At 60.9% G+C, this 22465-nt stretch overlaps 1 protein-coding gene across 6 annotated transcripts; it reads left to right on the top strand.

Moving 5' to 3' along the window:
* Positions 1-1541: 1541 nt before the first annotated feature.
* Positions 1542-22019, top strand: NR4A1 (nuclear receptor subfamily 4 group A member 1). 6 transcript variants are annotated; one of them, XM_051845497.2, is made up of 10 exons: positions 1542-1709; positions 6666-6763; positions 8193-8406; positions 8499-8556; positions 17081-17958; positions 18705-18834; positions 19057-19208; positions 19431-19633; positions 19733-19911; positions 21254-22019. In XM_051845497.2, exons 2-10 carry the CDS (start codon positions 6675-6677, stop codon positions 21484-21486), a joined length of 2136 nt encoding a protein of 711 aa, XP_051701457.1. In that variant the 5' UTR covers positions 1542-1709; positions 6666-6674; the 3' UTR covers positions 21487-22019. The 6 variants fall into 6 exon arrangements, with proteins under 6 accessions (XP_051701457.1, XP_069908368.1, XP_089164513.1 ...); XM_070052267.2 differs by lacking the exon at positions 8499-8556 and having other exon boundaries at positions 1558-1709; XM_017341875.4 differs by lacking the exons at positions 1542-1709; positions 6666-6763; positions 8193-8406; positions 8499-8556 and adding an exon at positions 14287-14473.
* The last annotated feature ends 446 nt before the right edge of the window (positions 22020-22465 follow it).

The raw sequence follows: 22465 nt of genomic DNA on the forward strand, positions 1-22465 counted from the left end.
TTTAAAGCCTCAGATTCTCTGGTTGTAACCTGGCCTGATACTTGAATGGGGGACAGCAATGTCCAGGCTCTGAGAAGGTGATTTTTGCAAGGAAAGGGGGATTTGAGTTGCAGCAGGAATTTTGGGGAGTGTGTAGGGAGCGGAACGTGGTCCCTGGAATTTGGGCTGAGTGTGGGAGAGCTATGAGCCCATCAGAGAGTGATGCCTGGGGCCTGGTCTGAGTGTGTGACACTGCACATCGCTTAGGGCGATTCCCAACCTGAGCAAGGGCTGGGGGCTCCCCAGTGGCCTTGCCTGTGTTGGAGCACAGGGACATGTTGGCCCCCAACCCCACCCAGCCACGTTGCTCCAGTCTTGGCCTGGCCTTTCTGACCAGTGGCTCCCTGAGCAGCCCGTGGGGAATGAACAGCTGTTGAGAAGGAAAGATTTGCCCAGGACAAAGTGGTTCTCCCGTTTCCGGTCAGGTGGGAGGCGGCCACCTTGCATTGCCCCCACCCCAAGGAAGCTTGAGCTTGCGGATTAGGGGCGGAGAAAGGTGGGCATCCAGCCCTTCCTGGCCACTCGGTATTTCCTGCTTTATCTACTCTTGTGATGGGGGTTGTCGGGCTCCTGGATGAGGGCAAGGAGGTGGACTGAGCGCCTACTGTATGTATACAAGGCACCTCCACAGCTACTCCGCATCCTGATAACCAGAATCAGAGCGCCTGGGTTCCAGGCCCAGCTCCATTTCCCATTGTAGTGTCTTGTAGGCTGCACCCTGAACAGCAGCAGGTGGACAGCTTAAGAGCCTGGGCCCCTGCCACCCACATGGGAGTCACTCAGATTGAATTCTGGGTCCTGGGCTGTTGCAGGCATTGGGGAAGTGAACCAGAATCTAGGAGGGCTCCGTGCGTCTGTGTCTCTCTCTGCCTTTCCAGTGAACAAATAAAAAGTCAAGGTGGAGGCCATCACCACCCCGAGGAGGAAGTGGAACCTCAGAGAGGTAGAGTGACTAGCCCTAGGACGCACCGCCTGTGGGCGTGCTTCTCTCGGGCGGAAATTTCCCGTTTCTCTGTGCGTGCGGAGCTGGCTGTGCCCGGCGGCCTGGACAGGCGCGCAGGGCGCGCCGGGCTACCCGCAAGCGCCCCGGCGGCCGCTGTGTCGCGGCGAGCAGCCGAGCTGCGGTGTGGCTCCGGGCCGCCACCGAGCCTCTCTGAGCCTAATTTTTTCCGCCTCTTAGGGGAAGCCCCGGGGGCCTGCCGTGTGCGTAGGCGTGAGCAAGGCCTGGGGGCCCTCACCTGGAAAACGGCCGCCCGCGGCCGCGCGGCGGGTTATGTAACCGCGCGTGGCGGGGGCGCCGCGGGGCGGGGCGCTTTGACTATTCCGGGCGCCGCTATTTTTAGCGCCATTGATGAGGCTGCGTCGGCCGCCGCCGCCGGGATTCCGGAGACGTCAATGGGCCCGCGTCACCGTCCCCGCCCGCCGAGGCTGGGAGGGCGCGCGGGCGGCCGCGGGGCGGGGGCGGGGGGCGCGGCCGCGGCCGGAACTGCGGGGCGGGCGGGGGGCTGCCTGGGGGCGGGAGCGCGAGGCGACTGCAGCTGGTGGCGGCACCAACGTGGTCTGAGACCCCCGCTCGCCCCCCTACCCCCACCCCGGCATGGGCGCCCCTGCGGTGCGGAGCCGACCCCGGCGCGTGGGGCTGCAGAGGCGAGCGGCGCCCGCCTGGCCAGGTGAGCGAGGCGCGCGGGAGGCGGGGAGGCCGGGGCTGCAGCGGACGCCGCGCGCGGGCTCCGGGCCACCGCCGGGAGCCCTGCTTGGAAACTGGGGCGTGGAGGGAGCTGGGTTCCAGGCGGAATCTGCTGGCTCCGGGGCAGCCCCGAGCGCGCCGGCCAGCGCTCTCGGTCCCCAGCCCGCCGAGGGTGGGGTTTGGCCCGCGAGGGGCTCTGGAGGGGGCCAGGCCAGAGGAATTCCTTCCATTTCCCCGCCGGCTGTGGGGAACGGGTTCCAGGAGCTCAGGAGCGCGCTGCCAGAAGAGCCGGGCGGGAGACCCCGGCGTTGCACGGCGCAGCCCCAGGGTGGGATCGAGGCAGAATCCGAGCCCGGAGGGGCTCTTCGAGTCCGGCGCGCGGCCAGGGTTCAGACTCGGTCCCGCGTGTCCCGGGCCCGTTTTCTGCCAGGCACCCTGGCTCCTGGCGGTGGCCTCTGGCTTCGTGGAGAGTGGTGACTACAAGAAGGCGCGCAGGTCCTGGTCTCGCTCCACATACCCCTTTGAACGCCTCTGCTTTGGATGGGTGACTGGGTGAAAAGGCCCCAGAGGTGGTCACGGTGAATTGCTAATTTGGGTTTGGGGGCATGCTGGGAAAACTCAGGCTGGACAGAGCTAGGGACGCACACAGAGGCTCCCCTAAGCGCACTGATGGATAAGGGGGCTGCAGCCGGGCTCCACTGGGGCTCTCTGGTGTGGCTCCAGACCCTACCCTGAGTGAACATTTGGCTCAGTGACTTGGATGAAGCCACTCAGCTGGTGGCCCAGCACTGAGAATGAGTGTACAGGACAGCAGAATCCAGATTCAAGGTGACGGTGACAGCCCGGCCGGATGGGCCAGGGCAGCGGAGAGAGTGCATGTGACTGATAAGAGTTCAAGCCCTGTCCCATCTCCAAAGCCCAGCAACCTGGCCCTGGTGGAACACTCTCTGGGAGGCCTCCACTCCCTATACCCGGCCTAAGGAGTGAGAGAGAAAGCGCTTGGGCTCTCTGAGTTCTAGAACCAGCTCTGCGCATTTCTAGCTGTGGGCATGTTTAACATTCTTTCTCTGAATACAGTATTGTTTATTGATTTGAAAGGCAGACAGAGAGAGAGAGAGAGAGAGAGAGGCTCAGACACACACACACATGCACACACGCACACACAGATCTTCCACTCAGTGGTTCATCCCTAAATGCCGGCAATAGCCAGGGCCAGGCCAGTCCGATGCCAGGAGCCTGGAACTCCATCCAGGTCTCTCACAGGGGTGGCAGAGACTCTGAGCACTTGAGCCATTGCTGCTGCTTCCCAGGATTCGCATCAGCAGGAAGCTGGATCAGAAGCAGAGTAGCTGGGACAGGAAACAGGTACTCCCAAGTGGGATGGAGGCAGTGCGACTTAAACACCTGCCAGGCAGTTGCTTAACATATTTCTTCCTTTTTTTGTGGATAAAATTATGTAATAACCATGGCTTCTTCCTAGATTGGTGAGGCTGAGATGGGAGGAGTAGCATGCAAGTGCTTGGTTATTAAATACCTAGTATATGTTCAACAAATAATAGCTGCTTTGTTACTGTTCGTAATAGTAGTACTCCTGCTTCTGGGTGGTAGGGAGCATTGTCCCATTCAGAACTTGAGCACAGTGGCTACCAGGGCTGCAGTGGGGCTATCCGCAGCCAGTCCCCCCATTGCAAAGGGGACTTTTGTTAAGAAAATATTGAAATAGGTGAGGAAAAGGACCAGGCTGGGCCTGGGCAGGGGACAGGTATCTCACAGGCAGGGCCCAGGGGTTGTGACTTTAATAAAGGAAGAACCCTGTGACTGTTGGATCTGTGGCATGATGGAAGGGATGGGTGACCTTGCTGACCCAGACTCAGCCCAGCCCCAGTGAGGCAATGGTGGGTCCACCCCCACCGCCGCCACCGCCTACAAATACTGATTGAGCACCTAGTGGAGAAACTGGAGTCTAGAAGGGGCCGGCGCTGTGGTGCAGCAGGTTAAAGTCCCAGTCTGCAGTGCAGCCATCCCATATGGGTGCAGTTCGAATCCCACTTGTTCCACTTCCTATCCAGCTCCCTGCTAATGCACCTGGGAGAACAGCAGGGGATGCCTCAAATGCTTGGGCCCCTGCACTCATGTGAGATACCTGGAAGAAGCTGCGGGCTCCTGGATTCGGATCAGTCCAGCTCTGGCCATTGCGGCCATCTGGGGAGTGAACCAGCAGATGGAAGACCCTTCTCTTGTCTATCCCCCTCTCTCTAACTCTGACTTCCAAATAAATAAATAAATCTTAAAAAACCAAAACAAAATAATGTAAAGACAAAGTTTATTTGGGTGCAAAAAACCCTTACGTAGTCTTTGCATAATGTGCATTTTCCACAGACTTTTGGGCGCCTCCTCTATTTCTGCTGGGATTGGCAGGTGCCAAGCAAGTTGCAAATGAGCCCTAGTCCTGAGGAGAGGATGGAAACAGGGGGAGGTGGTGGGGAGAGGTGGAGGATCTTGCAGCAGGTTAAATGGCCATGGGAACCTCATTGAGGAGGGGCCGGCCGCGCACATGTGGGACAGAGGCCCCTGTGGCTGGGGCACCGGGAGGAGGGGCCAGGGCTGGGCGCCGAGGTCTGGCCTAATGCTCCCCCCACCCCACTTTTCAGGATCACTTTCTCCTCCAGGTTCACTCAGCGCTTGCTCTGCCCTGTGCACAGTGCTGACATTGGCCTTGGTTCTTTTCCCCCGTCCTGACCTCCCTAGGCTCTGGGGTCTCGATTTGCTCTCTGGTGCCTCTCTTGTTCTTCACGGCCCTCTGCGTGTTTCACAGTTGGCTCTCAGCCAATGCTTGCTGTGACCGGCAGGGAGGAGAGCTTGGCTGGGGACAGGACACCTGTTCTGCAGTGCTGTGGGTCATCTGGGCCCCAGCTGGGTGCTAGGCACTGGCCCCTGTTCTCGGATGCAGGTGGAAAAGTCAGAGGCCCTTCGGGAAGCCTGACTGTTGCAGGTGAATTTGGCCCTCCCGGTCCTTTCTCCCGAGCTATGGGCCTGTGTGTGGGAAAGAGAAGGTTGGAGGGACCTTGAGACCCTTTTCTGGGCTCTGGGAGGGCACGAAGCGGAGTAGTCCATGGGTCAGGGCCGGCCGCAGCCTCAGTTTGCATTCTGCATGATTTGGGCTCCCGGGTTTGTAGCCACCTCCCTCTGTGCTGTGATCTTCACTTCCTGTTCCCTGTTGGACCCATGGCACAAAGGGTGCTGGGAGCTCAGTGCAGGGAGAGCCTGGGTGCCGTGGGCCAGCAGAGTTACGGGAGGTCAGGAGGGCCAGGAAGCCCCTCGCCCACCCTCTGGGGCCCTGCCCCTGCCTCCCATCATGGAACCCTTCTCCCTGCCCCCATCTCAGCCTGTGAGAGTCCCCGCACTCTGGGAAAGTGGTGGAAGCTGGTGGAAGTGGGCGGGAGAAGGGGCGGGGCTGATTCAGGGGCCCTGGCTGCAGGGGACTTCCGTTCCAGTACTATCAGGGGGAGCTGAGGAGGCTGGGGGTGGAGTGAGCATCTGGTTGGCTTCCACAGTGCAAGGAGAAGCGGTCCCCACAGTAGCTTGGAATAGGGGCCAGGGTCTGGGGTTAGCTTTTAAGGCTCATTCAGTATTTTTTTTTAAGATTTATTTATTTGAAAGTCAGAGTTACATAGAGAGAGAAGGAGAGGCAGAGAGAGAGAGGGAGGTCTTCCATCTGCTGGTTCCACTCCCCAATTGGCCTCAATGGCTGGAGCTGTGCTGATCTGAAGCCAACAGCCAGGAGCTTCTTCCAGGTCTCCCATATGGGTGCAGGGGCCCAAGGGCTTGGACCGTCTTCTGCTGCTTTCCCAGGCCACAGCAGAGAGCTGGATTGGAAGAGGAGCAGCTGGGACTTGAACCAGTGCCCGTATGGGATGCTGGCATTGCAGGTGGCAGCTTTACCCACTACGCCACAGCACCAGCCCCCAGAATAATTTTAATTCTGTTTTCTGTGAATGTTGTGAAGCCCCCCTGGCAGCACATGTATTTTCAGCAGTGTTCCAAGCCTTTTATGTGTATTAACTCACTTTATGCCCCAGGACCTATGACTGTCAAAGTTAGAGATGTCAGGTCGAGGTGATGACTTTTTCTTTTTTTAAGGAGCAGCCCTTATTATTTATTAATTTGAAAGTCAGAGTTAACAGAGAGAGGAGAGACAGGGGGAGATAATTCTTCCATCTGCTGGTTCACTCACCAAATGGCCCCAACAGCCAGGGCTGGGGCAGGCCGAAGCCAGGAGTCAGGAGCTTCCTCTAGGTCTCCCACAGAGGTGGCAGGAGCCTAGGGACTTGGGCTATCCTCCGCTGCTTTCCCAGGCATATTAGCAGGGGGCTGGATCGGAAATGGAGCAGCTGGGACTTGAACTGGCGCCCATATGGGATGCTGGCACTGCAGGTGGCGGCTTTACCCACTACGCCTCAGCACCAGCCCCCAGATGATCACTTTTATAGATGGGAGACGAGGGGGCAGGAAGAGATTATGTAATTGCCCAAGGTGATAAGCAGTGGAGTTAGAATTCAAACCCGGACAGTCTGGGATCCAGCATTGATGCTTTTTTGTTTTTTAAATCCATGTATTTATTTATGAGACAGAGGAGAGAGAGAGAGAGAGAGAGAGAGAGAGAGAGAGAGAGAGAGAGAGGCAGGCCAGCACTGTGGCATAGCCACAGTGGCTAAAGCCACTGCCTGCAGTGCCGGCTGGTTCAAGTCCCTGCTGCTCCACTTCCGATCCAGCTCTCTGCCTGGGTCAGGGCAGAGAGCTCCCCACGGTCTCTGACACCCAGCCCAAGGAGGTCCTTGGGCCAGCTCGTCCCCCTCTCAGCCTGGGGCTTGCCCTTGCCCATGTGGCTGTGTTCTCTGCCTGTCCCCGGGGTAGCACTCACTCTGGCTGTCTTCTGCAGACTCCCGCCATGGACAGAGGCCAGCCCCTGCTCCTCCCTGGGTCTTGGGCTCCTCCCGCCAGCGTGAGTGCTCCCCAGGGCCCGATCCATCCAGAAGCGTGAGTGTTGTGCTGCTATGTTTTGTTCACCCCTGGGGGCCCCCAGCAGGTGGGGCGGAGGGGCAGGGATGGGAGTACCCAAGGAGGATGTGGTTTGGGGGCTGATGGGGGAAGCCCTGCAGAGGTGGCCACGAGGTACTGCTCGGGGCCAGGAGATCTGATTTCTTTGGAGCTAGGAGTGATGTAGGGGTGGGGACAGGGAAGCCTGATTTTCTCAGGGGCTGGACTGGGAGGCTCTGGGTCTGGTGACATGGGCTGATGGAGCCAGGGGCATGACAGCTGCTCCCAAGGCACCGTGTGCCTGCCTGTCTGTGGGCATCCCGGGGCTGGGATGGGAGGATAATGGGGCAGGGGGGCAAGCAGGTAGGGCCGGGGGTGGGGGAGCTGGCCTGTTTCCAAGGTGCAGTCACTGCTCTGAGAAAGTACAGAGAGATGTGTGATAGCCACAGCTCCTCACCATGGCAGGCCTACAGGGCTATGGTGAGGGAGGCAGGGGGAGACCACCCACTACTCACCCAACCTCCTTGCCAAAGTCCCGATTCTGACTGTGGCCGGAGGGATGCCTGGCCATCTGGCTTGTGAGGGTGTGTAGGGCCCAGCCTGGACTCTGGGTCTCCCTCGGGTCTGCTCTGATGGTGGAGGACACAGCCCGCTGTCTGGGGGGAGGGGTGCCCCCAGAGAAGGCCCAGCATTGATTGACTGAGGAAGTAGCTTCTCCGCCAGGCCCCTCCCAGAGACACTGGGGCTCCGGGCACCACAGTGCTGGTAACCGTGACTGAATCTGGAGTTCAGCCCGGTACCTGGATAGGCTCCCGTGATCCCTTCCTCCTCCCCCAGGACACGGGGCTGGCTCTGCGCCCAGCCCCTCCGGCCCTGGAGAGATCCCGGATGCAGCAGGAGCCAGCTCCGTGTCTCCCCATGCCCTCTGCGCACACACTGTGTCTCCTGCAGAGTTGGTGCCCAGGGTGCAGCGTTCTGGAGCCGTGGCTGGGATGGGAAAGTTGAAGGGGAAGCCCCTGGTCTCCTGCTGGAAGCGGGCACTGCCACCAGCCCCAGGCTGGGGACAGGGAAAGGGATTCACAGGTGCCTCCCTCCCCGTGGGCTGCACCGCCACCTCCGCTCTGGGTGCACAGCAGCCATGTAGGCACACTTCCTTGGGTTCACCCTTTGGGTTGTGGTGGCGATTGGGTGGAACTCCCCTGCTGGTGACTGCCAAGGCCACCCCAAAGGGCTGCCAGCCGGGGCCCCATGAGTCCCGCAGTCGCTGGTCTTGTGACGTGGGCACCTGTCTGCCAGGCCCTGGGCACGGGCCCAGGGTCACACTCACGCCGGGGCTCCCATCAGCTGACTATTTTGGGCTCCCGCTGACCTGGGCCAGAGTCAGGCCCCCGGCCAAGAGTGCCCAAGGCGGCTCCCTCCTCATCCCTAGGGGCCGGCTCTGGTTTCTGCTATATAAGCAGAGGAGGACACGCAGGCGTGGAGACCGCTGTACATCCAGAGCCTGCTCGGCTGGTCCACGGCCTCAGCCCCCTGGGCAGTCACATTGCCAGGAAGAGCCCCCAGCCCCGCCCTGGGATCCTCCACCTGTGCGGCTGGCTGTCCGTGGTCTCCGTGGTCTTCGTCGGATCGGGAGGAGGAAGCCGGTGAGTGTTGGGAATGGGGACGCTGAGGCACAGGGTGCTGGGCTGTTTGGAATTTTTTTTTTTTGTCTTCCATCGTGACCCTCATACCACAGCTTTCGGCCTCGAGAGGAGAGAGGAGGAAGCCAGGCTGGGCCGCAGGCGCTGAGCAGGGTGAGTGACTGCTGCGGCCCCAGCCCCTTGCCTGCCCTCTCGTCTGGTGTGCCGGCTGCTTTTGGTGCGGAGAAGCCAGGCCAGTGCAAGGTCTCTGGCATGTCCGCCAGCCAGCTTGCCACAAACACACTCCCCGGGCCCCGGGCCAGGGGCTTTGGCCCGCGAGGAAGAATTGGGAGCTCCTTAACGTGGGTAACTGCTGCAGCCTCCTCCCCAGTTCTCAGCCAAAAAAAAAAATTTTTTTCCCCCTTTCTGAACGTGAGTCTCTAAGCGAATCCAGAGCCAGCGACTAAAAATACTTTAACAATGGGAAAGTACATCAGCCTTTCCGGCTGGGGCGAATTATCAGAGCGTTTTTATTTTGGAATTTGAAATTTTGCCTGCGCAGGCTGGGTGGAGAGCCGGGGTTAGGGGCAGGGGAATGGGTGGGTGGTGAGGAGAATCGGGCGAGGTGGTGGCAGACCCCGCAGGGCGCCAGGCGCGAGGAGCTGGCCAGCAGCTGGCCAGACTGTGGGTGGAGCAGAGGGGCCTCCAGGGAGGGTAGGGTGCGCGTGAGGCACTGGGCCCACCTGTCTCACGGGGACTGGGTGATCTTGTCTGTTCCCCAGCTCTGTCTGGCTCTTCCCCCTTAAGTCGAATCTTATTCCCAGGGGCTGTGTGTGAATTTCTTCTGGCCCTCTGAGAGGGAGGTGTGGGCAGAGAAGTCCCTGGACTGCCTGCCGTAGCCCGATCTCCTCAATTAGCCAGCTGCTACCAAGTATTAATTGGGCACTTGCTGTATACCCAGCCTGGAATTTTGTCCCCAGTGCCGGGTGGAGCCGCATCTCTGGGCAAACCCTAGGATGGGGTTGCTGGTGACCTCTTTCATGGAGAAGGAGGGTGCTGGCTCCCCAGTCCTGCTGAGAGCCCTGGCAGCTCTTGCGTCTTTCCCTTCTGAGGCTGTGGGAAGAGGAGAGCAGTGGCTGTCCTGCCGAAAGCCTTGGGGTTCAGTGTTCTAGCAGGTGTGGTCACGGCAGGGCCTGGGCAAGGACCAGAAGGTCAGAGCCAGCGGCCCGGGCCTGACCCTTTGACCTCGGTTCCCAGAACTGCCCGTGGGAACCCCCCCTGGAGCAGCAGGCAGTGCATCCCTGGCCACAGCACAAATCCCCCTGCCCGCCGCCCGCAGCCCCTGCAGGAAGAGGAAGTGGCCAGGCCAGGGCTGGCGATAGGCCCTGGGGCCAGGGAGGGGAAGCTCCCGGGGCAGAACTCCTTCCCTCTGCCCACCCTGTGGGAAGGGATGGAGGCCCCGTGGGTGGGGATAGTCTTGCTGAAAGTAGGCCAAGTTCCTGCCCTCTTGTCGGCAGGGGCGGGGCCAGACCAGGGTGGAGGGGAGCCGTGTGAGACCCAGGCTGGGCAGTTCTCCCTCCTCCATCCCTGAGCGCCCCCAAACTCCAGGCCCACCCTGTTGGCTTGGCTGCTCATCTGGGGCCCGCCTTGGACTATCTGCTGTTGAGCACGTAAGAAGCGCTTTGTGCCAAGGTTGAGGGTAGCAGTGCCCTGGCCCTCACGGTGTCCACACACTGGTGCAGGGAGGGTGTGGGGGGCATCATCCAAGCACAGAACCCCCCGGGCCTCTCCATCACCCACACTTGGACCACGTAGCCAGGTCAGAAGCTGTGAGCACCCCCGACTCTGGTTCTCATAGTGTCTGTTAACAGAGTGAACATGTGAGGCGAAACAGCTGCCTTGAGTTCAAACACACGGGAGTGAGTTTGTCCTCAGACCCCTCCCACTGCCTCTGCGGCCATAGGTATGGCTAGTTTATTTATTTATTTATTTTTTTTAATATTTATTTTTTGAGAGGTAGAGTTACAGACAGCGAGAGAGACAGAGAGAAAGGTCTTCCATCTGCTGGTTCACTCCCCAAATGGCCGCAACAGCCAGAGCTGAGCTGAGCTGATCCGAAGCCAGGAGCCAGGAGCTTCCTCTGGGTCTCCCACATGGGTGCAGGGGCCCAAGCACTTGGGCCATCTTCTACTGCTTTCCCAGGCCATAGCAGAGAGCTGGATCAGAAGTGGAGCAGCCAGGACTTGAAGCAACGCCCGTATGGGATATGGGCAGAGGATTAACCTACTGCGCCACAGCACTGCCCCGCATGGCTAGTTTGGAAGTGTCACATGGGCATCCGCGGCGTAGAACCTGAGCACAGTTGCGTGGCTGTTTGGGGGTCCACCTCATCCGGTCGGGCACCAGAAGGCTCCCAGTCTCACCAGAGTCCCCCTGGTTTGAGCTCACAGGCTGTGTGTGTGTACCTGTAGCCAGAAGCCCCGGCCTCCACCATGGAGTTCACGAGTCAACCCTGAGGCCTGGGGACCCTCTGTTTCCACATTTGGGACATGCACATTTTAATACCGAGCCCGGGGGTGGGGTTGGGAACGCTCCACAGAAGCATCCACGTCAAGTGCCCTGGTCCCCCAGGTCTGACCCTCTTCCGCATCCCTGCTCTCCCTGCCCCTGCCACGCCACACCCCATTATCAAGTCAGGCAGGCTTCGAAGCGTGGCAGGGAGCTTGAGTAGAGAGAGGAGGAGCAGTGTGTGTGTGTGTGTGTGTGTGTGTGTGTGTATAGGGGGATGAAGCAGCAGGTGCAATGGTGGGCGGCAGGAAGGTTGAGCTCGAGGACTCCACGTGGGGTCCGTGGGGGACCAGGGTGATGGGAGCAGACTGGAAGGCTGGGCAGTGGCCTGGTGGCTGGCCGAGTGGGGCTGTCTCGTCTCCAGCCTGCCGTCCTCTCTCTCCTCCTCTGCTGCCTTCGCCTTCAGGATCCTGTTACCACCTGCCCTCCCCGCCATGAGCTGTTCACTCTGACCTTGTTCTTGAAGGCTGGACTTAGCGGGTCCACAGGGGTGTTGGGGGGGTCTCTCTGTCCAGCCTACAACTAGCTTTTTTGTTCTAGGCCTCCCAAGTTGGCATGGTCCCCTGAGTTCCACCTTAACTGGACTGCACCCCTGCAGAGCCCCCCGGAACGCCTTGCCTGGGGCCCCCTTCCTGCCCTGCCCTCACCCCTGACCAGGTCTGGGATCGCCAAGGCCTTTCCTTTGGCTTTTCTTCCATCTGTCTTAGGCGAGGTGCTCCATGTGGGCCCCTGCACGGGAGGCTCTGGCTGTGTTCCCCAGAGTGGCTTTGCTTTTGCCTGCTGGGTTCCAGTTCGTAGGTTTATAGTGTGGCCTGGTAGGAGCCTCTACTCCCTCCCTCTGGCTCCGGGGCGGCAGGAATGTAGCCTCCACAGCCTGCAGGCTTGGGCTGCAGGTGCATGGGTTGGGGTTGGGAAGTGCACACGGAGATGCTGACTTCGCTGCGTTCTCTGCAGCGGCTCATGGGGCGGAGGGTGGGGTGGGGGCAGGTGGGTCTGCTCCATGCTGCTCATTACAAATGCAAGGTGGTAGGGGTAGAGGCGAATGCCAAGCCTCTCTCAACGAGCCGAGCGAAGGCTGAGCTGCAGCACAGCCGGCCACGCCATGGAGGACACACACTGTTTTGCTGGCTGGCATCCTACAGGAGTTTTGGTTTTCTGAGGAAGGCCTTGCTGGGGTGGAGGGCTAGGTGGGGAAACCCGCCCATGACCCAAACCAGGCTTGCCTTGTGCTTCCAGAGCCAAGGGGGTAGCTCCTTTGGGAACCCTGAACCCCAATCTGCGAAATGAGAGGAGGACTTGGATTACATTGGTGGCTTCAAGACTAATTTTTGTTGTTGTTTCTAGCTGTGCAATTGTTTGCCACATAAGGATCCCACAAAATCCAACCAAAAATCTTACTGCAAAAGCCCAAGAGGGAGAAAAGTGAAACTTTGGCTGTTAGAGTGAATGGGGTTCCTGGACAGGTCCTACTGGCACCATCCTGCCCACAGTCATTTTCACCCTGGCCTTGAAGGTCTTTGGATGAAGATTCCAGCAATGTCCACACTGAGGCTGTCTGCCGGCATGGGGAGTGCGGGCAGGTGCTGACCAGATCCGTATGAGATGGGTTCTGGTAGACAGTGAGGGTGCAGGAAGAGTGGGCCGGTTCGGCTCAGGATGATTTTCTTAACAAGCAGGGTTCGGGAGGCAGTCACTGGGTGCATGGGGTTGACCTGCTGCCTCGGGAAGGCTGTGGTTTGGCTGTGGGAACAGTGGGGGCACACACAGGAGATGTCCCCAAAGAAAATTCCAGGAAAGCGGGAACAGGTACACGTAGGGCCTCAAGAGCAGAGATGGGGGGTGGGCGGGGGCTCAGGGCAGCCATGTACCTTGGGATGAATGAAGCCAGGGGTGCATTCAGGACCTGCGTGTGGGCGGAAGACAAGGGTGTGGGAGGAGAGAGTGCAGATGAGGAGCAGGCAGTGCCTCCAGGGCACAGCTCTGTGTCTGAGGTGCCCAAAGGAGGTGGGAGTGGGGGCAGCAGGTGCAGGCCCACTGGAGGCAGAAACTTAAAGGGTTACAGGCAAGGGGGTTCATGGGTGGGTGTTTTCCTGTCCATGTCTAAGCCCTTCTTCCTTCCCTCCAATCTTGCCCCTGAGGGTTCCCCAGGCCAGGGATGGAGGGGTGACAGCGGGACCAGGAGGAGAGGCCACAGGTGGCTGCCCTCCCGGTGGGAGGTAACGCGTCAGAGAGCTGCTCCCTCCACCAGGAGGAAGGCTGGGAAGGCTGGCTTCCCTGGTCTTGGACAGGGGAAAAGGGTGTTGTTAGGGGCGAGTGAAAGGAAGCCGTTGCTGTTACAGAAGCTGTCCTGGCCCTAGGTTCTACCTCTGTGTGCCACCACCTCACTGTGTGACCTTGAGCAAACGCCATTACTTCTCCAAGCCTGTTTATTTATAAAATGGGGGCGAACTGGCACAAGTTGGAAAAGATTTCCCAGGCTCCACCCGGTTCTGAAACGTTCGATAATTGCTCAGCTAGGGTGCAGCCTCCTTGTAAGGGGCTGGGGAGGGAACTGGAGGGGTACCAAGTTCAGCAAGTGGCGCAGAACCCACTGGCCGAGCCAGCTTCCGGCAAACCCCTGCCCTCAGAGAGATACTTTCCGGGGAGACTGGGGGCGGCGACGGGTGGGGAGGGAGTAAGCCCGGGCTCGCACCCACGCCCCTGGGGCAAGCTCTTGGCTGACACCTTGCCGGGGAAGGCGAGTCAAGTGCACAAGCAGCGCCTAGGGCCGAGGTGGGGGCACAGTCTCGCCAGGGCGTGCCGGAGTTGCCCGTCCTGGACGAGTAGCGGCGGCACTGGGAGACACCCCAAACCTCCGGGGAGGGCTTGGGAGGGTGCAAAGGCGGGGCTGGGCGCAGGGGGATCCGGAGGGACCGGGCGCGGTTGGCTGCCCGGGGCAGCCGGATGGTGAGAAGATCCTGGTCCGGGGAAAGCCCTGTGGCCGCGGCTCCAGGGCGCCCTCTCTTCGCTCGCTGGCCCTCCGGGGCCGGCTATTTCGGACGAGGGCGCCCCCCGGCCCGGTTCTGGGTCCGGCGGGGGGTGCCCATTGGGTCTGGGAGCTGCTCTATTTTTAGCTGGAGCGCCGGGCGCGAGGAGCCTATTTTTAGATCAAACAATCCGCGCTCCCTGCGTCAATGGAACCCCGCGTGCGTCACGCGCGCAGACATTCCAGGCCCCCCCTTCGCCCCGCCCCCTCGGGCTCCCCGGGCCCGCGCCTCCCCCTGGCCGCCTCCCGCCGGAACCGCGCCGCCCCCCGCGCCCTTGTATGGCCAAACCTCGCCGGGCCGCGTGCGTCAGTGGCGCCCCCGCCCCTCCCCGTGCGTCACGGAGCGCTTAAGAGGAGGGTCTGGCGCTCCCGGGGAGCCCGAGTGGCAGAGGCTGCGAAAGTTAGGGGAGCGTGCAGAAGGGACCGCGAGAGCACACGCGGGACCGAGTCTGCGACTCGGGCCGAGGGTCCCGGGCAGGGCGAGCTGGAGCCGGCCGGGTAGGTGCCCCCCCGCGGGTAAAGTGCATCTGTTTTCTGGGCTGGTGCACGGGGTTGGGGGATGAGACGGGGGTACGCGCGGGCAGAAAGGCGCGCAGGGGCGCCCAGGGCTAGCTGTTGGAGCGGGGTGAGGACTCAGCAGCTCCGGCTGGAATCTACGGGGCGGGAGGAGAGGGGCTGTAGAACATGCAAGGTGGAAGCCACAGGCGTCGGAGTGCCTCTTAGAGCGGGGACTTGTCCAGCAGGCGACGGGCCTGAGTTCTGTCTCCGAGGAGACCCAAGTGGGCATACGGTGCTTTCGGCTTGGGCGCTGATGGGCATCTAGCTATAGGCGGTTAAGGTATCCAGAGCTTCGGTGCTACGGGTGATGGGCCCTGCAGGGGGTCGGCGGACTCCAGCCTGTCAGCCCTGTGCTCCTGCGGGCTCAGTTGCAGGGGGCTGCGTTAGGAGGTCTCTTAACCAGGGAGACTACTAGCTTGGTGGCTGGGCAGTGGAGGGTGCTTGTGCCTGCTGCGTGTTGGAATAAGTGAGTTTGCTTAGGGACAGGGGGGCAGGGTGTCTGCAAGATTGTTTTAACTGTGGCTTGGAGTGAGAATGTGTGTGTGTATTTGTGAGAGACAGAGTGGACATGCTTGTTCTGGGGGATCCTGCATGGAAGTTAGTAGCCTTGGAGTTTTGGTGTGGTGCTACCTGGGGGACCCTCCCCTCCTCCCAGGTCTACTTCCTGATCGCCTCTGCACCCCCTCTCCCAGTAGTCCCGGTTGGATCTTACAGGCAGGGTGCAGCCTGAGGCTTGCTTCGTCTAACAGGTGCAAACCATATTGTTGCCAAAACCTGCCTGAAGCCGGATTCTCCCCGCTCCCTCCCGCCTTCAACCCCACCTCTTCCTCCTTGCCGTGGGACTGCCCTCCCCTGCCCCTGCCCCCCCCCCCCAATCGGGAGGCTAGATGTGAGTCGTATCTTGTGTTCAGTACCTGCATGAAGGTGTGTATGTGTGTGTATCGGGGGGGGGGGTTGGTGGGGGTTGATCCGGATGTGGGACGTCCCAGTGGAGAAACAGGATTTGAATAAGGCTGGAACAAACGCCCAGTTCTGCGTGGCTGCTGCCTTTCCTCCTCCACCCCCAACCCATCCCTGCCCAGGCTGTCCCGGGAAGGCAAACGTGGCCACACTTATCGGGCAGGTGCTGTATTTTTGTGGATGGGTGCCACTGGGTGGATAGAACTTGAGCTTCGAGGGGCTCTGCTGCCTGGGTTGGTTGTCTGAGTGTCAGGCTGGGGTGGAGCTGACTTGGTCAGGTCCTGGGAGGTAGAAGAAAGGCTAGGACCAGCAGCCTTCCTGGGCTGGTGGCCAGGGGGTGGGGACAGCCTCTGCCCTCATCGCTGTCCCGTTGATTATGGTACTCTGTGTTCTGGCTTGATTTCCTACCCAGTTTTGCCTCTCTGCCTGGTGAGCACAGAGGTGGGCACATCCCAGGCACGGTGGTGGAGACGGAGAGGGTCCTGGAGCCTATTGGGATTGCTTTGTGACTGCTCTGTGGGTCAGGCTGTTCAGGATTGGGGGGTGCGTGACCCCCTTTGCCTGCCTGCTAAGGGCACAGACTTTAATGGGGCGAACCCAGGCAGAAGGCATTTTCCCTTTACCCATCCGCCCACAGGCTCCCCCACCTTAAGTCTCCCACTGGACTCTTAGCAATTCTTAGTCAAATAGCCAGGGAGAGCAGAGAAATTCCTCATAGGGACTGCCCTTGCTTCTGGACCTGCAGAGGGCTGTGCCTGCTCCTGCCGGCTCCCCCTCCCTTGAACATATGGCCTTAAAGGGCTGGGAGCCAGGTTACGTGATCCCCTCGGGACATGGCGAGGAGGCCTGGGCGCCCTTCCTCACTGCCTCTGGGAGCATCCCAGGCAGTCCAGAGCGCATGCCCAGCCCCAGACGGCAGGCAGGACTGGGGTGCCTGTGGGCTCGGCTGCCTGTGCTCCGTACGTGGGACGGGGTGCGGATGGCTCCAGAGCGGCATCTATACCCGGGCTCCCTCCTTAGGCAGCCCTGCCTTCCATCTGGCTCCTCTGCCATTGCCAGAGTGTCCTTGTCCCCCAGCCCCGGGAGGCAGGGGCTTCTGCAGAGGCTGGGGTGTGCCTGCGAATGTTCCCCAGGAAGTGCCTGGTTGGTGAAGAGCAGCAACAGATCTGCTCTGGGGGTGCTGGGCTGGGGCTTTGCCAGGCTGCCCCTCCCACCCACCCTTCTCCCAGCCCGCACCCACGCTCTTCCCTGCTTGGGGAGGGGCAGGGGGCTGGGAACACAGCTCCCCCTGTTGCAGCAGAAAAACGCTGGCTGTGTGCCTCGCCCGGGGTTCCCAGGCCGGCTGGGTGTGGCTGGCCTTCCCACAGATCCCACTCTTCGCTGGGCCACTGCCCGGGGTCTTTGTGGCTAGAGTTGGACGTGGGGCCCCAGCCAGGGGGTCCAGGATCCTGGGCACTGTGGCCTCCTGCCTCAGTGTCCCTTCCTTGGGCTGCGACGCTGGCCAGGCCAGCTGCCTGGCTGCTCTGGGCTCAGCCTTCCGGGCCTGGCTTGGCTCACGGAAGTCCTTCCCCTCTCCTCTTTGTCCAGAGATGCCCTGTATCCAAGCCCAGTATGGGACTCCGGTGCCCAGCCCAGGACCGCGTGACCACCTGGCAAGCGACCCCCTGAGCCCCGAGCTCAGCAAGCCCACCATGGACCTGGCCAGCCCAGAGGCGGCCCCTGCAGCCCCCACTGCCCTGCCCAGCTTCAGCACCTTCATGGACAGCTACACAGGGGAGTTTGACACCTTCCTCTACCAGCTGCCGGGAACAGCTCAGCCGTGCTCCTCGGCCTCCTCCTCGGCCTCCTCCACGTCCTCGTCCTCGGCCACCTCCCCCGCCTCTGCCTCCTTCAAGTTCGAGGACTTCCAAGTGTACGGCTGCTACCCTGGCCCCCTGAGTGGCCCCCTCGATGATGCCCTGTCCAGCGGCTCCGACCACTACGGCAGCCCCTGCTCAGCCCCGTCGCCAAACACGCCCAGCTTCCAGGCACCCCAGCTCTCTCCCTGGGACAGCTCCTTTGGCCACTTCTCCCCCAGCCAGACTTACGACGGCCTGCGGGCATGGACAGAGCAGCTGCCCAAGGCTGCCGGGCCCCCACCAACCTTCTTTTCCTTCAGCCCCCCGACGGGTCCCAGCCCCGGCCTGGGCCAGAGTTCCCTGAAGTTGTTCCCGTCGCCATCGCAGGCCACCCCCCAGCTCGGGGAGGGAGAGGGCTACTCTGTGCCAGCGGCGGCTTTCCCGGGCCTGGTACCCACCTCCCCACACCTCGACGGCTCGGGGATGCTGGACGCGCCAGCGACCTCAGCCAAGGCCCGGAGTGGGGCTCCAGGTGGCAGCGAGGGCCGCTGCGCCGTGTGTGGGGACAATGCTTCGTGCCAGCATTATGGCGTTCGCACCTGCGAGGGTTGCAAGGGCTTCTTCAAGGTACTTGGCTGCCGGGGCGGGGGTGGGGACTGGAAATCTCAGCCCAGCAGGGTCTGTGCCATCATTCGTCAGCTCAGCCTGTCCTGCAGGGAGTGGGGTAGCCACCTGCCATTTGCCCCGGGGCATATGGCTGCCTCAGGGACCACAGAGAGCTGAGGGAGGTGGGGGGGGTGCAGGCAGCAGTGCCCAGGAGGGGACATTTGAGTGGCCAGCCTCTGGTGGTCTTCTGCCTGGCCACGCTCTCCTGTAGGGGCCTGGTGGGAAGGGGTGGCCCAGGCACTCATGGCTCTGGCGTGAGATGGAAGCATTTGGACAGAGGGTTTGGTTCTTGAGGGCTGGGGGTGGACTGGGGAACAGGCTGTGTGTTTGTCCCAGTGCTGGGTGCCTGCTCAGCTACCCATCCCCACACCCAGCCCCTGGGCGCTCTGCTGTCTGCCATGGGAAGGCACAGGCCAACACAGGCACTACAGGTGCGGGAACTGCAGGGGGCCCCTAATCTTGTCCTGGGGTCTTCCTCTTGAGGTAGACACCTCCCCTCCCCACCACCCCGCTCCCGTCTCTAAGATTTTTTTTTCTCCCCCCCGTCCGGCTCTCCCTCCCCTGCCACCCAAATGTTAGAAAAATAGCTGTGAACAGAGAGCCCTTTTGTCTGCCATAGCAGCAGGATCTGGACGGCGGTGCCCTCCCCTGGGCTCCCCCCACCCCACCCCCCAAACCCTGACAGCCTGTTCCGCGTCCCCACCCAGCGTACGGTGCAGAAAAACGCCAAGTACATCTGCCTGGCGACCAAGGACTGCCCTGTGGACAAGAGGCGGCGGAACCGCTGCCAGTTCTGCCGCTTCCAGAAGTGCCTGGCCGTGGGCATGGTGAAGGAAGGTGGGTGTCGGGGGCGGGGCCCAGCAGGGCGGAGCACGCCCGCCCCGGAAGGCTGCATGGCTGGACCCCTGAGTCCCCCTGGGAGATGCTTCCACCTGCCTGGATGGTGAGGGTGGTGGTAGGTACAGGGGGAGGCTCCTGTAGGCACTTTGGGTCTCAGGGCCTAGGGACAGGACTCCCCAGCGGTGGGGTGCTTCCTCACCCCTGCCTGTTTTTCTGCAGTCGTCCGGACAGACAGCTTGAAAGGGCGGCGGGGCCGGCTACCTTCGAAACCCAAGCAGCCACCCGATGCCTCGCCTGCCAATCTCCTCACCGCCCTTGTCCGCGCGCACCTGGACTCGGGGCCCAGCACGGCCAAACTGGACTACTCCAAGGTTAGCAGGCATTGGGCTGTGCTTCTGTGCATGCTGGTGAAGGCCTCCCCTGCCCCTGACCCGGGTGGACAGACCGAGAGAGGGGGAAGACAGGTGGCCGCAGCCCCGGCCGGTCGCTAGGTGCGAACTAGCAGCGCATGAGTATGGGGCGGATCCCAGGTCACTGTCACGGCCAGCCCTGGCCCCTGCTGGGCGTGCTGACCCCTTGCCCGGTCCTCTCAGTTCCAGGACCTGGCGCTGCCCTGCTTTGGGAAGGAAGACGCCAGGGACGTGCAGCAGTTCTACGAGCTGCTCTCCGTGTCCCTGGAGGTCGTCCGGAAGTGGGCCGAGAAGATCCCCGGCTTTGCCGAGCTGGTGCCGAGCGACCAGGACCTGCTGCTGGAGTCGGCCTTCCTGGAGCTCTTCGTCTTCCGCCTGGCGTACCGGTGAGCTGCCCCCCGCCGCCTCCCAGCCCCTTCCTCTGCTGGCCAGCCCTTGGGACTTCCCAAGCCCTGATGGCCGTCTGTGTCCCTGCGGTCCTCCAGGTCTAAGCCGGACGAGGGCAAGCTCATCTTCTGCTCTGGCCTGGTGCTGCACCGGCTACAGTGTGCCCGCGGCTTCGGCGACTGGATCGACAGCATCCTGGATTTCTCACGCTCCCTGCACTCCTTGGTTGTGGATGTCCCTGCCTTCGCCTGCCTGTCCGCGCTCGTGCTGATCGCCGGTGAGTAAGTTGGCGGCAAGCTGGACCCACGGAGGCAGGTGTCAGGGATCTGATGGGTCTGCATGGGTCCCCCCACCCCCCACCCCAGGCTCGTGCCTGCCTGGAAAAGTGTGGGGACAACAGGAACTGGAGAGGCGGCCCCAGGCAGCCTCGGAGTGATGGCCTGCAGGTGGCATGTGTTTGGCCTAGGGCTTGGGTGTGTTTTTAAAGTGCTGCATACAGGAACAGTGTTGGAGCAGCACCTTGGTCAAGACACAGACAGGACCAGGCCGCCACCCCCCCCCCCCGGAGTCCCTCCTTGTGGCTCCTTCTTAGTCCCGGTCTCCCAGCCATCACTCAGTGTGGACTGTGGGGGAGACGCTGTCAGTTCCCTGTACTTTCTGAAGTGCCACCATGCATCTTCCGCCCCCCACCCCTTTTTCCCCCCATACATGTCACGGGGGATCCAGTCGTGTAGCACAAAATCAGAAGTAGTGTGGGCTGAACAGGGCGTGGAGAGTTCTGCAGCCTCGCTCCTGGAAGGCGCTCCCCTAAAACACACCTGCTTGGCTCTGGGCAGGGTTAGGGAATGTCCAGCCCTCGGGCCATATGCAGGGCCCCTGGGATCATTTGGTGTGGCCCTGGCAAGGCAACCACAGGCAGAGCTCAAAATTCAATACATCTCTAGCAGGCTTTTAAAAAAAAAAAAAAAAAAAAAAAAAAACAACCAAAAAAACAAGATTTATTTATTTCACTTGAAAGGCAGTTAGAGAGAAAGAGAGAGAGAGAGGAGAGAGATCTTCCATCTGCTGGTTCACTCCCCCACATGGCCAGTATGGCCAGGGCTGGGCCAGGCTGAAGCCAGGAGCCTAGAACGCCATCCTAGTCTCCCATATGGGAGGCAGGGGTTCAAGCACTTGGGCCATCTTCTGCTGCTTTCCCAGGTGTATTAGCAGGGAGCTGGATTAGAAGTGGAGCAGCTGGGACTCGAACTGGTGCCCCTGTGGGATGCTGATGCCACAGGCTCATTATGGCCCATGACCGATGTTACAAATGTCCAAACGGCACTTGGCAGAAATAAAGTTCCTCATCTCTGCTCTAGGGCTTCTCAGAGCAGAAAAGGCCTGGGCCCAGCCAGGAAACCAGGGTTAGGGGTTTTACTTTTTGTGTGTGACCTTGGGCGAGCCATGTAAGCTGCCCGGGGCCTCAGTTTCTCACTGGGAACTTGCGCCTATGTCAGCTTCCTGCCTTTGGCCTCTACAGAGTGTGAAGGTGTTCTGGGGGGTGCCCCGGGCTGGAGGCTGGGGCTGCGGGAGTCTGGTCCTCAGACGGCTGAGCCACTAATGCTGTTCCTTCCTCTAAGACCGACACGGGCTGCAGGAGCCACAGCGGGTGGAGGAGCTGCAGAACCGCATCACCGGCTGCTTAAAGGAACACGTGGGGGACAGCTGCTTGTCCCGCCTGCTGGGCAAGCTGCCCGAACTGCGATCCCTGTGTACCCAGGGCCGGCAACGAATCTTCTACCTCAAGCTGGAGGACCTGGTGCCCCCTCCGCCCATCGTGGACAAGATCTTCATGGACACGCTGCCCTTCTGACCCAGCCCCGGGACAGGCGTGCGCCCGTGCGTGCATGCCCTTATGCCACCCCACGTGCCTTCAGCCCCGAAGCCTGGCCTTTGAACTACAGACTGACTCACCTCCTCACCTGCTCGGAAGGGGCGTGTGTTCACGGTGGGGGGGGGAGGGGTGACCCAACTATGATGTCTTACCCGAGCCCTGCTCTGGCCTTCATGGTTTTTTTTTTTTTTTTTTTTGTAAGATAAACCGTTTTTAACACACACCACCGTGCTGTAAATAAGCCGAACGTTGCTGTATATACAGGAGGGCAGAGGTTGAGGTGGGAGGAAGGGCCCGGGGGCCCCCCAGCCTGGGCCAACCTTTCCAGTCTCCTGCCACTTGGGGGTCCCTTCCGCCCCTCCTTCCACATGTACATAGCCTGTCACTCAAGGGAGAAGCCAAATGACACATTCTGACATTTATATTTGTGTATTTTTCTTGGATTTGTAGTATGTGACTTTTCTGATTAATATATTTAATATATTGAATAAAAAATAGACATGTAGCTGAAACTGGGGTTGTCTGTCTCCCTTAGCCCCTCTCCCCGCCACCAGCCACACAACCCCCGCCCCCCCTTTCCTTGGCACCTGCTTTATAGAGCTGCCTCGCACAGCACTCGGGCTGGTCTCCCAACATGGAGGAAGGCCCTGCCGACCCAGGGGCCAATGAATCCGAGCTGTTAACAAGTACCTATGGCCAGGGGCCGCCCCTCTAAGAAATCAGAATCTACAATGGGCCCAACCCCAGGCCCAGGGTGGCTGGCCACATGTGGGCTCCAGCCCCTTGCCTGTGCTCGGTGCCTGCTGGTCATTGTCACCTCCATAGGGACCTGGCTGGAGTCCTGAAGGCAGTGGCCTCGCACCTGTCCCTCACCATCTCTGGCCCGGGGCCCTGGGCATTGGCTGGAGGCGGGCAGCCCCAGGGGATGGGGCTGTCTGTGCTGTGCTTAGCAGCAGAA

Source organism: Oryctolagus cuniculus, chromosome 11, assembly GCF_051225735.1.
Source record: "Oryctolagus cuniculus isolate XC-2025 breed Fujian yellow rabbit chromosome 11, ASM5122573v1, whole genome shotgun sequence".
NCBI classification, from domain to species: domain Eukaryota; kingdom Metazoa; phylum Chordata; class Mammalia; order Lagomorpha; family Leporidae; genus Oryctolagus; species Oryctolagus cuniculus.

What these genes read in the sequence shown, in the direction of transcription:
- NR4A1 (XM_051845497.2), top strand. Translation starts at nt 6,675, where the DNA reads ATGGACAGAGGCCAGCCCCTGCTCCTCCCTGGGTCTTGGGCTCCTCCC. An exon ending in GGATCGGGAGGAGGAAGCCG is followed by an intron (nt 8,407 to 8,498) that starts GTGAGTGTTGGG and finishes CTCATACCACAG; the next exon opens with CTTTCGGCCTCGAGAGGAGA. An exon ending in CCAAACTGGACTACTCCAAG is followed by an intron (nt 19,209 to 19,430) that starts GTTAGCAGGCAT and finishes CGGTCCTCTCAG; the next exon opens with TTCCAGGACCTGGCGCTGCC.